This window comes from Caloenas nicobarica, chromosome 19, assembly GCF_036013445.1.
Source record: "Caloenas nicobarica isolate bCalNic1 chromosome 19, bCalNic1.hap1, whole genome shotgun sequence".
Classification (NCBI taxonomy): Eukaryota; Metazoa; Chordata; class Aves; order Columbiformes; family Columbidae; genus Caloenas; species Caloenas nicobarica.
Genome location: NC_088263.1, coordinates 8,783,964 through 8,802,793, shown reverse-complemented (window position 1 = coordinate 8,802,793; position 18,830 = coordinate 8,783,964). Strand labels below are relative to the sequence as shown.

The following is an 18,830-nucleotide window of genomic DNA, read 5'->3' as shown; positions in this document are numbered from 1 at the left end:
GGGCCGAAGGCAATAAAGTTGCTGAGATATGAAGTAAAGTAAGTTTTAGTCCACTGCCTTCATAAAACCTATTAATTACATTCAGTTTAAAGCTGTTGATATCTCCATTAGCACACGCATGAATACCCTGAAAACCTTCTTTGTTTGATGAGGATGACAAAGACAAATACCAGAACTAGAAAGGGATGTTTTTTATATATATGCTGTATAAAATCAGTACGTACACTACAAGACAGAGGGGTGAAAATATTTGCTAGTGATCCAGTTCTCAGCAAGTGCCTGCAATGATCTTGTAGCTGCATCTTGTACCCAGAACAGGCAACGAGCTCCAGCGGAGTAGAATACTTGCTCTGTTTTACTCCACCTCCCTAGATCTACTAGATTCCCTGGCTCCAGCAGCTCCCCAGGAAAGCTCACGGGTTTAGTAACTCCACTTAAAACACAGCGTCCAGTATGACCACTGACATTTTTGGCAGAGTGTCCAACACTTGTGAGAGACACTCCAGTACCCATTAAACCCAGCTTTTACTTTCCATTTTAATTGTTAAAGCTCCCAAGGAATGTCTATTACTTTAACACAATTTAGAGATTCAGCTCTAACTCTGTAAGTGGGATTTTGGCAGCAGCGTTCAGTCCATGCATTCTTGCTCTGTTTACAGCAGACCAGCTCCCAGATGTTGGTAATGTTAAACAGACTGGAACTTTCCTTCTGAGCGACAGCAAAATGCAGACAAGAGTTGGCTTTGCTATGGCTCTAATTTATCCACCTATAGATGTTGCCCATCCCTTTGCTGGGTTGGCGAGGCCCGTGAGATGCAGCTCTTCCTCCACAGAAATGCAATATGAATAAGGAGATAAGAGATCAATAGGCATTACTTTACACAGGCGCTAGTGTCAGTGAAGCAATTCTAGCTTGCAAGAAAGATCAGGGACAAGATTCTCATACACGTGAAAGCCTCAGAAGTGCAACAGACCGTAGAAGTTGAAAGTGCTAGGGAAATGCATATATTAAAGCTGCTGAACTATGGAAAGAACTTTTACCATATGTACCTTGTCTATAAATAATCCTCTGTCTCTTTGCCTGAATCAGAGGAGCTCATGGGAACATTCCACCCATCACAATTTCGGTTTGCTTTTTAAAAGCAGCCGCTGCGTGGGAGGTGACAGAGCTGCCAAACAAGCTGTCAAGCAGAGTCCTCTCATGTCACTGCGCAAGAAACCAAGACTCAATGGCCAACACGTGAGAAAAGAGCAAATTCTGATAGCCCCAGAGTGAACCGTGACGTGCCAGGGAGCTGCTTTCCTCAGCCTTCATTTACTGCCCCTGCAACTTTATTGAAATCATAACCGAGGGATGGAGGAAAGCCCTGTGAGCCCTTCCCATGCTAAACACACTGAGAACACAAGAGCTACAGACCTGCAACATCACAATGCAGGGGCTGGGCAAGAACCCCAGCAAGGGCATGAAACCAGAGAACTGGAGGAGCTTGCTCCAACAGGTCATCTGTCTCACTGCTTTCGTCATTATTACAGAAAGTATTTACCTAATGGAAACAAACTTAAAAAAACCTACATATACCAGTGTTCTATGATGCAAAAATCCAATACAAGTTTCAAAAATGAGTTGTAAACACCTCGTCAACCAGAGCTCAGCTCCTTATCTCTGTGGAACATCTCCAGGTCTGTTCATTGTCATGACTTACCTCAAAGACTTCTTCATCCAATATCCTTGTTCCAAATACAATGATGCCATTGACGTCAATAATGGGATGGTCACTTCGGTCCAAGAACTTGGTTATCTTCTTTTTACAGTCCAATATCAAGGTGACATTTTTTTTCTGCACACTGATAGCTACTCTGTGCCACCTAGAAGAATACAGTCCACAGATGTGTTAAACAGAGCCTTGGGCTTTCAGGAACAAGCTAATGATTGTATAATGAAGAAGCTTTCATAAACTGATGTTCTGCAAGCCTTCATGCCAGCCATTATCTGCAAACACAGGAAAACCATCCTTGGGCAGACCCTACAGATGTCATTTCAAATGGAAATGGCTGTATTAACAGGTGATGCCATTCACTTCTCATCCCTTCAAACCAGGCAGCAGAGTGCCAGTCGTGGCTTCAACAAGAGACAGAAAAAGCTACAACAATAATTCCCTGTAGCTATGCCCCTTTTCCACCCTCCTTATATCCTGCAAAAGACTCAGTGTGGGTTTTGCAAGACAAACTGATGCAAGACCCTTTGCAGCAAAAGTCAGTGTTCTTTTCCCCGTAAGTGTCAGACAATTTGCAGACTGGTATGTGATTCACACTTTGTCTACATGAAGTATTTATTCAAAGGGTAAAGTTCAAGAATTGGACACTTAGCAGTAGTCAAAGGTGTGTATATACATTTATATATACATGACTCCTATTTACAAAGCGTTCAACATGCTGGTATTGATATAAACAATATACTTTTTTTTTTTTCCTTTGTGCACAAAGTTTCACTTACTTGCCATCTGCAAGGTTAATGCCTCTAAAGAGAGGATAGTCTTCTGGGCCTGGCTTTCCTGTATGGTCTTCATACAGGAATACAGGAGATCTACCCATCTCCACACCAATTTGCTGGATCCCTTGCTCATTGTAAATTGAGATCAAGAAGGACTGACCTCCTTTCTTCGCTTTTACAGTGGTTAGAATGGAGAAGTCCTCTGGGAATGGGGAAGCTGGAGCAGAAAAGCAAAGAGGTTAGTCAGGTTTCCTTGAAAATTAATCCCTCCAGAAACAGTCTTGTCTAATGAGCCATGGGAAGAACATCAATCTATCCCACCAGATGTGTGCATATCAGCAACCCTAAAATTTAGATAGGGCAGCATCTTAGATGCCAGGTGAATATCTGGTTTTCCTTCAAAACCTACCACAATGTGGGGTTGGGATGGGCTGCAAGCCAAAGTAGATCATACCAGCAAAGCCAGTATAGACCAGTGTCTAACACGGCCCATTAAAAACCCAAGCACAGAGCTAAGCATCTCTGAGGATGGTTTGTTTATGATCAGAAAGCCTTTTTTCCAGCCCGTATTGCAAATCTGTCACAGAGCCAAAAGCCACCTTGCATTTGAACTTGCAAGCAAAGGATGGTGGAGGGGTCTACTGGTTTGGGATGAGACCATCGTGCTGGGGAAACAGAGGTTTTAAAAGAGCTGTTGGTTTAAACCTGTATTATTTGCATCTAACCCTTCCTCAGTGTTCTCCAGAGCTTTTTAGGACACAAGGCAAAAAAAACTTTCATATATCATAAGGCTCCCAAATTAACTTAAGATGTCAGAGGGACAGAGGAAATTAAGCATCCCATGCCAGTTAGGCAAACACAATATTGAAGGGTTTTATTTAAGAGAGTAGGGAAGTTGCATCAGGTTGTGTCTGTTCCAGATGAGAACAGAGCATTCTGTGGCTTTGGCTTTCAGGGTTGATGCACACAAAGCAAAAAAAAAAAAAGTGAAACCAGAAATAAATCTGGCAATCAGTAGGATATGCTAATTTGTCTGCACATTAAGGAGCAGACAAGCTTCCTAACTTTTTCTCTACTCAGGAAAGCAACCCTGCCTGATCTCAGATGATTCTTGTCTGGTTTTTTGCAAATTTTGTAGGATTAAAGTCATTAAGGTACAGAGTAGGCATGGTCAGTACAGAGGCAATGCTCTGCACAAGGGAAGTGTCAATCCCCTGCAACACCAAAAAAATGCATTTCAAGCCAATAATGGGCATCAAGTCACACCCTGTGTGGGATACAACTCCTCCATTTGGGTTTTCTCGGCCATTCAGACTGGGAATATTAGACCAAAAAAAACTTGGATCCATGCACCAAACAGAACATCTTAAAACCACCAGAAACATCAGTAAAGGAGCTTTCTTGATCAAATTATCATCAAAACAGAGGGTACCCACAGGGCACCACCTCCTCCAACGCTGCATTTCAGCAGCGTGAGACTTGCAGGGTATCTTTGCTTTAGGGTCCAGGCTTTCAAAAACAAGGATTGCATTGTACCGCTGGGTATCTGCTTGGGAAATCTTAAACCAGGGCCACGGGCACTGCCCGGGGACCATCGCCGTGTGTGGCAGCCGGTGGCACGCAGGGGACGGAACAACACAATGGAGCGTTTCTAAACTGCAGATCCATAGCCATATAAAACCACACCAAAAAAGTCAAGCTTGGCGCCCGTAAGCTTCAAACAGATTTTCTTCACCCCTTTAGGCTTTTCTTAGATGGTATCCCAGGGATTTCGACCCAGGGTGGGGACCAGGAACGTGGGAGCAGGGAATTCTTCCAACCACAGCAAAGCTTGCAAGTTCAAAAGCAAAAAGGCCGTGAGCTCATCCTCTCTTCTGCCTGGGAGTTGCTTTAACTTCTCTTAACAGACCAGTGTTTAAAATGCATCTCGCTGCCCAGCGCAGGGCAGGAGCAGGCTGGGCTGCATCAGAAACGAGCTGCGCTGCAAACAGCCTGTGCAAAGAGAGGACACCTGGGGGGACATCTGAGGACACCTACAGAGACACGCACTGTTTGCACCCACTTAATATCCCTCACCTTAGTTAAATAACATTTGGAAAGAAGCGCAAAGCAGTATTCTGAATAGAGGACTCACAGTCGGTAATTAAATGCCATGATTACAGCCTGATTTCCCTCTAGGACACAGACACATATTTGGCAAACGCAGGCATCTGATTACTGTGCTTTCCATAGGACACACTGAGCTTTATCTCTCTCCTGCCGTATACAAATCCTCCTGTAGCACTGAATCAAGACCATACGCCTTCCTGCTTCCAATTACAGGCTACAGTTTTGGGCCTTTTATGTAAAACAGTTCATGTCCAAAATTTCATTATGAACCCACAATACAGTACCTTTCAACTTGGACAAGCTGCCAACTCATTAAAAAGCTGCTTTTAATTTTTTTTTCATTATTATTAAAATGTCTCCATGGTGATGTGAGTTTCTCAACCCAAATAACCATAATGGATGAATTATAGCTGACATTACTCTGTTACTGCTCTTCTGTCCTAGCAAAATAACAATGTTTTCACTGTCATAGCGAGAAATGACCCCAGCTATTGAGTGATGTATGAAAATGCATCCACACAGACAGCAATACTAATACATACATCATAATAGATATATGAAGCACACAGAAATTGACCCAAATCCCCTTAAAGATGATGGAGACACCCCCCCAACAGCAGGTTTGGGATTAAGCCTTTATATTTGTTCACTTCTTCAAACAAGCTCATGCTGAGAGATGTTGCACATTCACCACTTCACAGCACTGCACCGGTGCTGAATTTGGCTCAGCATCGCTCTTTTACCCTATAGCCAAGTCCTTTCAGATTCACCACATGCAACCTCCTGCAAGGCAGAGAAGGGTTACAAACCCCAATTCTGCAGATGGAGCCATGGAAAGAGCCACAGAGGTCTGGGGGGGCAAAGATCCCTCCACCCCACACACTGATGCCATTATATTCACTTGAGCGTGTTCCATCCATGGTACAGCCCAATATGCAAACCAGTGGAGTGAGGCTGGGTTTCTTCTCTCCTGAGCATTGTGACCAGGGGTTAAAGGCTCTTGTGCAATCTCGTGGTCTTCAAAACAGGGACAGCGGGGACCTCTTCCCAACGCAGATCCTGCAGGTATATCCTAACACAGCATAAAACAAAGAGCCCTGCTGCTGGTCTGGGAAGGACAGGAAAGCTTCAGCTGCTTAATAGCAAAAAAAAAAAAAAATCTGCAAAGACAATGAGCTGATCCAGGTCCTGACACAAACACAAAGCAGAGCTGTTGGGGAGGTGGTGTCATTTCCAGAGCTGCTTTTCAAAGGAAAACAGCTTTTCAACAGTGTCACCAACTTCTGCCCTTTTTCTTCATCTGAGAAGACTCTCAATTTTGGAATGGCTTGTTTTCCTCAGACATGACTGTTCAAGCTATAATACAGATTTTTGAGCTCTTAAATATATATGCAGACACCCACAAACAGTGTGGAGAATGCAGACTTTGCTAGAAGAATGCAAAATGACATTTTGCTGGCTGCCACTGAAAACTTTGCCTTTCTCGTCTCTGCTGGAAGAGCACAGTTTTGCTGGGAAGCAGAACAAATTTAGGGAGCAAAGACAAAGAGCATCTCAGCAGATCCTCTCACTCTTGTGGGCTTGAAAAAACACACAAGCTTATATATATATAAAAATATATATTGCTTTGCTGGCTGTGGAAGCAGAATGCAGAGCCCATAAAATTACCATCTTAGAAAAGCACCAACTTCTAATTAACACAAACTATTATGTGCAGTGTACATCTGCCTTTGGTGCTCTATAGCAGAGAGGGAAGTTATGTTACTACCCACCCGCCTGTTATCATGAAATCACTAAAACCACATTTCTCCTGGTACATTGCACTGCAATTACTTTGTTTTCTTTATCTCCTCTCCCACTCATTTGGTGGTGTGAGCTGAAGTCACATCTAGTTATGGAGATGTGCTGAGAAAACCTGTTGATCTGATGGAAAACACTGGGGGTTCTTCACTTTGCTCTTCCTGCCCCACTTCCTTAGCAAGCAGCACAGAAGACATGATGACTTTGGAAGTCTCTGGAGAGGGCCAGAGCTTTTTCAACCACCCCATGGTTGTCTAAATGATTAAATGATCTAAAAGTTGCTTGATGATACCAAGGAAACACCATCCAGATCTTCTCATTCAAGGCAGACAGTAAACGCAAACCAAGAACTTATTGAAGACATATTAGCAAGGCATTCCTACGATGCCGAGTCCTCTCCTGTGACCACAACGCAGTTCCACATTCTGTCTTGTTGTGTTAACCTCTGTCATAAGTGGTGTCATCCAGACTCCTTGATACGTTAATTAGCCAGAATACTCCGCCCTTGTTTTTTTTATCTTGGGGTCACCACTGTTGCTGGTTTCCGTAACACCAAGGCAATCAGGCAAGATTTTGAGTGGCTACAGCAACTACTGGAAAGCTCTCAAACCCACTACAGTTGTATATTCCAAACTGGAACCATTTTCTTCAAGCACTTCTGAGTTTGAAGATACCAACTGGTCCAAAACGTTGAGTCATTTCGGGTCCATGAGAAGAAAATATGTGAAAGCAGTTAAACACGCACTGGTGAGGTCGAGCTGATCTTGCCGTGGGACAGATGGATGGACTCGGGCCACCTCTCAGTTCATATGCGAGACACAGGGCATGCTCCTGCTCACCACAGATTAAAGATAATTCACCTGTTTATTGTCACAGCAGGATAACAATGAAGTTTGAAAACGACCTTAGTGCCAACACATGCAATGAAGGAGATACAGGGCTGGCAGATGCAAGCACATCAGCAGTCCAGCCTCGGAGTCCTCGTTTAGGTCACTAACAGGCTAGGTCTGATAAATACAACATGTTAATTAAAAAGCATTGGTAGCGGCATGCTACATTGCCTCTGATTTAGCTAATGCATTTTGTAGCAGTAAGGCTCTCACAAACACCAAAGGAGAATGTGCCTGTCTGCTTCAAGTCATCATCTGCCTCACAGCCAAGTTACAAGCAGCATCTTTCTGCCTCATTGCTAAAACTTCCTCAGCAAAGGCACTTTTCTCATCAAACCTAGAAAATCCTTCCATGCTTATCTCCAGCATCCCTGCACTCCAGTACTTCTGACAGTGACTCTGTGTTCAAGACTGAAGCTCTCAGGCAGCGAGTAGTTTGGGTCTGTAATGTGTCCAGTCTTTTTACAAGTACATTTTACTCTCAAGTACATTTTACTCTGCAGTAGTGATTGTGCCTTGGCCAGAAAAATTTAAAAACTCCAGCACATCCTCAGTGACAAATGGAACAGTCAGCAGCCCACATGCTCTTCAAGGGCTTTGTGAACTCCTGCATCTTAGTGGCTTTCTCTAAATGAAACTCTGATTTCTTCAAACAGCTTTTCTTGGGACATCTGTTCTTGTGGGTCAGTCTATTATTCTTATATGGTGATTATTTGTGTTATGAGAGACACCACAGCCACAGAATAAGACCCCACTGTGCTTGGCACTCCACAAATGCAGAATAAAGCACAACCTTCCCTCATATGTTCCAAGTCTCTCCCCAGCTGGATGTCCCTGTGTGATAGCGAGACAGTAGAAAACTCCTAATATAGGAGGGAACAGATGTAGGCATTGGCCACGTCTTCTGCAGTGAAAGCCACCACCAGGGGCAAATACAGCAATAAGAGAACAACTTACTGCAATGTTATTTGATGGTTGAAAGTTTACAGCTCCCTACAACAGCAAAATCTCTCCCTGCGGAAGGAACGTGCAAGCACAATTGGAAAATGAAGGAATTATGCAGTGCCCTACACGTGCCTGCAGAATCCAAGAAAAGGATCAGGTATTTCCATACAACAAATAAAAAGCTGTGGACTCACCAGGATACAGCTGCTTTGTTGGTGCACTAAGCTGAGCATCTTTTGTTACTCTATAAGCAACATCTGCTTCTTTCGAAGACCTCCTGCTTGTGCAAAACCCTGTTGTTTTTGTTATACCATCAGGTAAATTATGAAAATCTAATACCTTCAAGAGGTCTGCAGGTTCAGCTGTAAAAAGAAAAGGAGAAAACAAGAATTAGCAGGCAATAAAGTGTCATTTGCTCAGATCCAAGTCATTATTAGCCAGCCTCACACAAATCATTCATCACAATTTTAAAAGAAGATGGAATATGTTTTCAATACATCTGCAAATACAATGTTAATACCAGCTTCAAAGATAGGACACTGTACTGCTGGTCAGACACTAATTCAATGCAGAAAGTAACAGCTGATCGGCTGTCTGCACCAGGGCAGAAGGGAGAATAGACCATCTTATTAGCTGTAGTAATATTTTCTGGATGTCTTCACTCATTCTCCATTATTCCAGCACATCCTGAAGATCAAGCATTAGACAGGAAATTCACAATCTGAGAGAAAGGCTTTAAATCAAGAAGTTGCCATCACACTGATGCAAACCTTTCTATTCTTTTTTTTCTTAAGTCAGTTGATCCAAAAAGTCATTTTAAGCTTCCCCAAAGGATTGCACACACACCCCCCCCATGCAAAGCAACAACATGTGAATGCACAGTAGCTGGGATACAGGTAAACTCACAGCTGTGCCTCGGTGTGAACACGTTATGGCAGAGCAGCATCCCAGCACGGTGCGATTCCTGCACAACCACTAGTGCACACGAGGGTGCAGCCGGACTGGCCAACAAAACACACATACTTCACAGGAGATATAAAATCTGCATGCGTGTTTGAACTAATGACATGAAGCAAAAAGCTCATTTTCCTTAACAGCCCTTCTTGACCACATCCCATTAAATCAGAGACATTAAACTAGTTATTGGAGTGCACTTTCTCACACCCAGCACTCCCCACAGCAGCAAAGTCAGGGCTGGTTCACCTCCAGATGTTCAGGTCTTTAGAACATCAATTAAGTAATGCAAGGGATATATCTCATTAACTTCTAATCTGGTCTTGCTCACATCAGGAGAGATGGTGTCTCCAGAAGTGGAATAACCAGATCTGATTTTAAATGCTTAAAAGACATTATTCTGAATTTTGACATGGTACTTGGAGTAAAGTGCTGTCAGAAAGATGAACCACCCAACTCAGCAAGCCCCTAGCATCGCCCAAAGCAAAGATCTGCATGACAGTTCCATTTAGTCTTGCCTGGACAATATATCACAGCTGTATTCTTTTGCCACTTGATCCATTATTTTCCCCAAAGAGTGGTATTATTCAGATCCTCAAGGGCAGACACACATTGGATAACTGATGTTTGCAATGATACCCAAGACAAACCCCTGGGCTGGCTGTCCAAGCTTCCATCAGGATCTCAGAGCATCTCATCGCATTGCATGGCCAAGGGTGCGAAGCTTATTACCAGCTTGCAGAACAACCACAAACAGCCCAACTGCATATTCAGGAAGGTGCATGGTATCCCCACTACTGAAAAAAAAAAAGTCCCAAAAGGCAGGGAAAAAAAATCTTGCAAGGGAAAAAATAAGAACCGGCCTAATGTTGGGATGAAGCATATTATTAGAAAGACCAGAGAAGAGAGGGAGATGATTTGCAAGGAATATGCCATATGCATCTGGCTGCATCCATGGGTAAGGGCTAGAGTGTGCACATCAGCACACAAACATCCCAGCAATGGAAAGAAATAGCATGGACAGATCTTTTACAATATAAAAAGTTTTGGTTACCAAGAAGAGCAGCCTAATATTTGCATGGAAAATTCATGTACATTGTTAGGCAGTTTTTAAAAGTTTCCACAATCCTGAGAAGCTGGGCTCTCAATGAAAGATTACAAACATATGGCAAATCCAAGTCAATGCTGTGGATAATAAACCAGCTGAGAGAGTCTGGCCTGAGCAGCACAACACAGCTGTAACATTTCCTCATCTCTCTTGTTAGACACTATATGGATGGATGACACATTTGTCTAAGCTGTCCTTACTGCTTGGATCTTCCCACTGCCTTTAACTATGTCTTATTTCACAAAGAAGTATCTGCACGCACACAGCCCAAGCTGCGTTTAAGCGACTAAAATTACAATAAAACTCCAGCTCTGCTTCCAGTTACCTCCCTGTGCTCCAAGAGATTCAAATCAGCCAGCTCTTAAGCCGCTTCCAACATTTATTTGGGAAGGAGATGGGAAAAAGACAAAGGCAAGGGGGAGGGGATGCAAATTCCAGACTCCTGACATCAGCCTGGTCCCCGCGCCAGGCGCAGGGGGATTTAAGCCTGGCTCAGAGCTCTGCACATGAACCATCCCGCCCAGAGCAGCCATGGCCAGGCTGAGGTGTTTGCAGGAACAGTAGTGTCTGCAGGGCAATCCATCACCCCAAAGCTCAGCTGCTGGTGAGACAAAACCTCTGTGAGCATCATCTCCTTTGGCAAGGGAGCCCTGGTTGACACCAGAGCCAGTCGTGGTCACCTCATAGGAAAGCGGCGTATGGTGCTTGATGGGTTAAATGCCCCTTGTTGTTGTGATCTTACAGCTACAATTGTGAAGCATGTTGAGAGCAAGGAAGTGTGACACGAGAACGGATTTTGCCAGCTTTATGCATTAACAGAACGACGCTTGCAAGCCATACGGCAACTGCTTGCCAAAAGTTCCTGCAGCGGTTACAGCGAGGTGATGGGTGTTGAGGGAGCTGGACCTCCTCCAGGAGCAACAGGGAACAGACGTGGGGCTCCAGCCCAGGCTCAGGGCAACCCCCAACCACCACCAGTGCCCTGGTGCAGCACTTCATAAAAGGTGATTCAAGCATCTCTCTGCCTCCCCATGCTGCTCTGAGCCTCCAAACACAACATGCAATTCATCTTCATTTTTGAAGGAAGATCCTCTGTACCTCCGTAACTATGATGGATTACATCAAAGCAAGATATTAAAGTAGAATAACAGTCTGGGTGTTGCACAAGCAAACTGCAAACCACACAGGTAACCAGCAGGAGAGGAAACAATCACTGTTCACAGATGTGCATGAGTGTCTCACCTCTGCTTGCTCCTGGAAACCAAAGAGGTGAGGAGCCAGCTGAAGCCCTACAGACCACTCATGTTGCACTTCATCACTAAGAGCATCAGCTTGAGCAGGACTTAAGCAGCATGAAAGTCTCCAGCTCCTTCCAGAAAGATGAGCTTCATAGAAGAACAGCTCTTATTACTGCCCAGCTAATCAGTTTATTTATTTCCCCTTGATTTTTCAGCCAAATCTCAACTCAGCAATTTCCCATTAGGAGCTATGACGGCATCACACGCAGAAGGGACAGCAACCGGACTGACCAAAATCAGGCCCTATGGGGTATTTCTTACAAGTCTGCACTGGGCTTGGCCTTCATCCAAGAACTGAATTAGCTGTTGCTTTATGAGAGGTGTTTTTTTCTTTTTACTTGCTATTTTATGAGTAACATTACCATGCAGCATTACACACAGGATCATTCTTTCACTCGAGATGCACAGAGCTCCCCAAAGAGACCAGCAGCTCAGTCCCTGCTGTGCCAGGGGCAATACGCCCAGGACACAAATGGGCAAACCCCAAACAGCCAAAATTAAAGCAAAATCAGACCACAGGTTGCCTCAAAAGCCTGCACCCAGCAGCATGTAAAGCCCTTGAACAAGACCAAAAGGAGCAATGCTTCCAATTTTAACAGAGCCTTACAACACCCTTCAAAGTGGAAAAAATTCCTCATCAGCATCCTGAGACACATTTACTGTGCACAGCTGACCTGTCGTTGTATTGATGCAATAACTGAGACATTTGGGTGTCTGGAGAAGGGGTCACCGTCCTGTAATGGTGGAGAACCATTCTTCTGTACTCAATTTCATAACAGCTAAAGGGCATCCAAAGACCTTCAGGACTTAATGACACAGCACTTAGTCATACTAGAGTTTATGTGCAATTACTGCCAAAGATTCGAGGCCATAAGGTGAAGAATGAATAAGCACTTATGTTCCCAGCCCATTCCAGGTGCCCTCTGCAGCTTTCTCATCATTTAATACATAACGCAGCCTGGATATTTGTACCCAAGTCTCCCTCCAAGAGGCAGCTGAGCCTCCACACTGACCCGGTGTGAAAACAAACACACAGACCCTTTCCCTTCCATCTTTTATGTCTTTAAATACTTCTCCAAGATAGTTTATTCTTAGCGCTAAATAAACACTCAATTATTTCCTTTGGAGGACCAAGCTCAGACCTGCAGCAGGGCAGAGCAAAGGATGCCCTTGCACTGGCCTTGAGGTTTCTCACTCTCCAGGCAGCTGCCCAGAGGTTGACATGGACATCTTGGCTTTTACCAGGAATTAAATACCAAGAGGTAAATGCTCCAGTACCGAGATCCACAAGAGACACACACAGATGTAAACTGGAAGCTGCTTCACTTAGGGATGTATTTCCATGGAACCCAGAGGCTCCAGGTCACGACTGTGGGATTTCAACAATTTTACTCCTTATTTAAACACTTTTCACCACTGTTGACCTCACAACTGCAGCCCTTGGATAACTGACTAAAGGTGGCAGAGGCTAAGCCAACACAGACAAAAAAATAAGAGTATAAAGCTCCATTTGCTATTGCTCGAGCATCCTTTGGATGGACTTAAATATAGCCCCTTAAATTCCTCAGCATCCCAGAAGCTCAGTAAAACAAATTATATATTTGGAAGAAGACATTTTAAAGAAGAGAATCAAGAAATCTGAACTGCAGGATTGAAGATATAAAAGTTTGTTCCCTAGGAAGGGGCATAATACAGCAAAAATGCCAGCTGCAAAAGGGTCAAATGCTCATCTGATGCATGTCAGCCCTGTTCCAATAGCTGCAACAGAGCTGTGTCAATTCACATGGCTCTAGATAGCCGAATATTTCACCAATGACTCATGTCATCCCCTTATGAGGCTTTTTTAAAGACCCAAATAGTCCCAGCTGTGAACAAAGGAAACCATTATGCAGAGTCAGATTCGAAAGATCGTACGCATACACAAAAGGGAAAGAAAGAAACCCAGGACTGATACTGGAGCTGCTCTGCAAGACTATATTAAATTCAAAGAATCAAATAATCTTTGTTCCTCTGAGTGTAAATTTTTTTTTTTAAATAATCAATCATTTGGGTTTCTAACAAAGCAGTGGTGTTAGCAGCTAACAGCAAGCAAAGAACAGGCCTTTCCCCCACTGAATATAATTAAACCATGCAAAAAAAAAAATCTCTGCTCCAAATGCCATGCAAAACGTTGAGGTACAATGCACAGAAAGCAGGCAAATGTTTAGGACTTTGGGGAAAACCCCTGCACCACTCAGGAGCAAGCAAACATCCCATTCATTTTAAAGGACCGAGGATTGCAGATTCTCCCTCGTAGGGAAAAGAAAGATACAGGGCTGGCTCCGTGAGCATGGGGACTGCTTGGTGGAAAAGAAAAAAGAAAAAAGAGGAAAAAAAGGTGCTAAAGGGGTAGGGAGTAGGACAGGCATGCTTCTGAGGAGCTCAGATGGCCAAGTGACACATCTGTCACCAAGAAGGCAAGGACAGCCCGCAGCTGCATGCCAAGAGCAGGCGGAGGACAGAACCCAAAGAAGGGGCTTCTGCCCCTTTCAAGGAGCTGCTGACCCCCATTCCTGCAAATCCTGGGGGGAAAGTGATGCACAAAATCCAGAGCGCAGAGAAAGGGCAGTGGTGGGATCTCCAGGATGGCAGGTCTGGGGTGCAAAGCCAAACCACAACATCCCTTTCCCTGCTCAGCCTCCCCCAGCCCTGCAGGGACTAGTGGGATGTGGACAGGGTTACACCCATTGTCCCCAAGAAGGGGACCCCAGCACGGCTTCTTCCTTGTGCCCCCCTCCTCGCTGAAGCAAAACCATCCCATCCGCTCCGGAAAAAAAGCTCGAAGCCTTTTAAGGCAGAGCCCAAGCCAAGCTCTGCCAAACCCCCAGCCCACGTCAGCGCGACTGTTCAGTGTCCGAGGAGTTTTTCCGGGCTCATCCTGACAGCAGGGTCAGAAGAATTAGGTGAGTCACCAGCTCCGCTGCCTTTGCTGCAGGGGATGCCTCTCGTTCCACCCTGCCCACAGCCCCATCCCCGCCTAACCGGGAGCCAGGGCGAGCTTCCCAGCCCCCCCCGAGTCAGATCAAGTATTTCTGGGTCACTGTGACATTTTGGGAAGTTTTCCAGCAGAAGTTTGATTACTGGCAGGAGTCTTGCCCTTTAAAAACAAACAAACAAAAACACAACAAAGGCTGAATGGAGTCTAAAACTTTGAGTTGTTAAAACTACAAACTCACACGCTCAGCAGATCTGCAAAAGGAAAGGATGACGGAGTGTGACTCCATCTTCTGAATGATTAACTGAGAGGTCCTACAGAGAGCTCGACTTTAGGAACAGTTCCTGAAAGGCAGCCATATGGGGATGCAAGTTACTTGCAAGTGAACAGGCACTGTCATCTCCTTCCCTCCCACCCCAACTCTCTGGTTCCTTTACTCAAAAATCCCACTCCAAAATCCTTGCAAAGCCCCTGGATTGCCCCAGCCCCGAGGGAGCACACGGGGATGGACCAGCAAGGGATGGAAACTGCATCCGAGGAGCCTGCTGTTCTTCCTGAGCAAAACTTTGGCACAGCCTTTTGGAAAGCAGCTCTGCAGATACAGCACTGAGGTTTTCCAGGAGAAAAAAAACCCCTCTGATGTGAGAATTGTCCCCAGTTTCTCTGTGCTGCCATGGGACTCACCTAAGCCACTGCAGACAACACGATTCTTCTCATGGCTCTCAAGCAGGTGCGTTTGAAGGGGGAAAAGGAAAGTTCAACCTTTCCTCTTTGCTCTAATGAGTGCCATGTGTTTCCAGACAATGAGGCACTTGGACAGCGTTCGCATTTTCAAAGTACTTTGTAATGATCAACCACTTAATGCTCTTTGCAAGATTTAATTAGAGCCTGATCTTGCAGCACATTAAAGTCAACGGAAGTTTCGCAACCAATTTAATGGGGTGCAGAATAGGTACTCCTGCAAGGAGAAAAGAATCTGGCATGTTCAGCTTCCAGACAGGGAGAAATAACACACAAAGATCTGACATATTTGTGTCAGAGCAAGCGTGAGCATCCTCCCACAGCCAACTGCACCATCCGCTCCAGCACATCAGAGGGCACCTTCCCTCCTCCTTTTGGTACCCAAAACCACCTGGCATTGGATCAAGAACAAGAAGGGCACCACCATTTAACGAAACCAGGGACACACAGATCAAGGCAGTGGCCTCCTCCACGTGACATCTCTCCAAAATCTAAACAAAACCCTTCCAGAAAGAAAAACAAAATTCAACCAGCTGAACGGCTGTTTTCCTGCAAAAGCAATACTTTGCAGCCCTCTGGGTCATTTTATGTGAGCAACCATCTCACTGCATCCCAAGGATGTCACTGAGCACCACACAGACATTGGGGCGAGCTTGGGGGGAACATTATCCATTCTGGAAAAATAAATACCCTCTCCCCAGCCTTCCTAGAACTGTGCCCAGCCCTTCAATGTCTGTTGTGGTGCTGTGAGTGGTTTGCCCAGCCATGAGTTTAATTAAAAACACATTAACACAAGCACCTGCATAATTACAATCATTTCCACCATAGTAAACAACGCAGCTACAGTCAGGCTGGCAATCAGCATCGAGGGGCTGGCACATCACACCAGCCACTGAAAATGGAACCAAACCACAGCGGGGTTCACTGCAGGGCACTACCCCATACCCACAGGTAACACACCTCCCAGGATACAGTTATTCAGGAGCCAAAAGACTCATTTTCATGCACTGCAGATTTTTAGTTGCCCATAAAGTTAATGGAACTGAGCGTAAGTAATTTTGATTTATAAATATTTCATTGAATGATTTTTAAAAAGCCCAAAACGGAATTATTTCCAGCATTACTGTATACTTGAATATTTTGACACAGGGAAATGTAAAAACAATTCTTCCTCTCAGATGTTTAAATGAATGCGCTCACAGTATTTACTTTATAGCTATATCTGATTTTCCTCATAATATGTAGCTGGAAGGCAAATTCCAAATTAATATCTACTTGACTTCATGCAAAGTGCTTCTGAGGCTTGTTTTCCAAAGTTCTCAGGAGCATTAGTTCCTTTGTGAGCTTATATAACCCACATCTGCACAACCCAGGTGCTGCTTTCAAGGCACGAACAGCAGGAAGATGCAGCTCCGAATTAACCACCCACAGCCACGAGTTTCAGGGGTTCTCAGCAAACACCACGAACAAACTGAAGAGCTGTGGTGCTCTCAAGGGGAGTCTGCAAGCAGGGAGAAATTCACCACTTAAATTACTAGTTCCTAATGATTTTTTAAGTCTAATCCATATTTATTTAGCAGAACTTATTCCCGATTAGGTGCTTAAATGGATTTCTTTGTTAACATCACTAGGGAGTGAACATTACTTTAGGCCAATTGAGGGTTTTTTTTATGGACCAGCCAGAATAATATATAAATCTGTTGATGTCCAAACAAGCACAACAAGAGGCTCATCCAAAATGCAACACTCCAGCTCCCACTCCTTTCCAATTTCCAGTCCCACTATGAATAAATCACAAGGTGCATAGTGTATTTCCCAACTGCCCAAATTAAGAAACGGCACTTTGTGAGGTTTTGGGGTAAAAGCACAGGATTCCTCCCCACCCACAGGTGTGGAAGGGGGTTTATCACCATTAACTGAGCACATCAAGAGGCATTAGGGTGATATCAAGAAGCTCCTGTTCAGCCTTGACTGACCTTTGTGATCTCTGACCCTGGGTCATTAGGGGAGAAAGCCAACCCATTAACCCCCTCCCACACCCCGAGCAGGATCTCTATTACAAACAGCTATCAGGAGCCAATTAGGAGCTAATTAGCCAGCGCCAGCCCCCTCCTCCCTGCACCATCCTACCTGTGATGAGAGACAGACCCTCCCAGAGGTGGCAAAGCCACCAGACACCATCTGTCATTACTGTTCTAGGGGCCGATTTAATGGAGACTATGGATTTTTTTTTTTGCTTACCATGTACCAATATTCCTGTGAAATCACGACTTCATCAGCTCAAAATCCACGGCTGCCACTGTGTTTTGCAGCAGTGATCAAGGCACACAGGGACACGAACAGCTTTTGAAAATTTGGGTTGCAGCTGCATGATCATTTCCCCTCCCACTTCAAGTATTTTATATTAAAAAGAGTTACAGTGATTTGTACATTGACTGTTCTTGGAAATATCTGGTGCACTTAACAGCTGAAATGTCATTTCAGGTCGTCCATTATACACGCAGAAGATTTCAAACCCAAAGATAGCATCTAAACTGAAATATGCTACTATAAAAGCTAACAAGAAATATCCAAGATACCCATCCGAAAAGCTTTCCCAGGACTCTAACACTGTCCCAGACAAATATTTACATAAGTATTCACATGGGCTTGTTTTAAATAAAGAGCTTTTTATTATTATTACTTTGGCAACCATCATCTAATTAGAGGCCAATGATAGTTTCAAAAAAAAAAAAAATCACTGCAAGATCTCCCAAGGAGAAGGGTCTTGAGTGATGGGCAGCACCAGAGCTGTCACTGCCCTTTGGAGAAATGAGGAGGGGATGATGTCCCTGCAGAATGAGGGGATGGAGAAGGGACATCATCTGCCTCCAGCTGACTGTGTGCTGGGGAAATAGAATAGACGTGCAAAGGGCAAGAGGTCTCCCAGAAAAAAATACCCACTAGTGTCTGGTTCTTTCTCAGCTCCAACGCCAACACTGTGCGATGACTCTGGATTAGCCACTTCTACGCATCTCTGCTTTACATATTTGCTTTTGGGATCAGCCTTGCCCTGAATGCATGCAGACAACTCAACAAAGCAGACCTCAATTCTGCCCTCCCACCATGGCACACAAAAATAATGTAGGTAGAAATAATCCACTTGGCATAGGAAAAAATAGAGATAAACACAAGCTCCCCACAGCCACATGATGCCACTGGCTGATACCTGGCAAGGGATGGCTGAAGTACATAGTCGCTTGCTGAATCTCTTTTTCCTTCTCTTTTCTCACAGTTTTATTGTGCTCCTGAGGCCTTTTGAGCTGGGATCCAAGTTACTGAAAGCAAGACAATCCATCAGCGCATGGCTGAGAAAGAACAGAAATGAAGCTGTTTGGGGCCATAAAGCTAAGTTAGAACAGTAAGAAAAATTTCTCACCCGTCCCTGTTGATCTTTCCACCCCCGGGGCAGATGCAAAGAGAGGAAAAAGACAGCAGAAGTTGCTTTTGGAAGGTGCTGCCTTCACAATAAGGAGGTGCC

The 18,830-nt window shown here is 44.5% G+C and overlaps 1 protein-coding gene across 2 annotated transcripts in view; it reads right to left on the bottom strand.

Moving 5' to 3' along the window:
- COL5A1 (collagen type V alpha 1 chain) overlaps positions 1-18,830 on the bottom strand; it is a 140,456-nt gene that overhangs the window by 102,601 nt on the left and 19,025 nt on the right. For both annotated transcript variants that reach the window (XM_065648716.1, XM_065648717.1), the window contains exons 2-4: positions 8,430-8,597; positions 2,495-2,708; positions 1,704-1,866 (exon numbers count right to left, since the gene is read on the bottom strand). In XM_065648716.1, the coding sequence (XP_065504788.1) occupies positions 1,704-1,866; positions 2,495-2,708; positions 8,430-8,597 (545 nt within the window). The remainder of the gene's footprint in view (positions 1-1,703; positions 1,867-2,494; positions 2,709-8,429; positions 8,598-18,830) is intronic.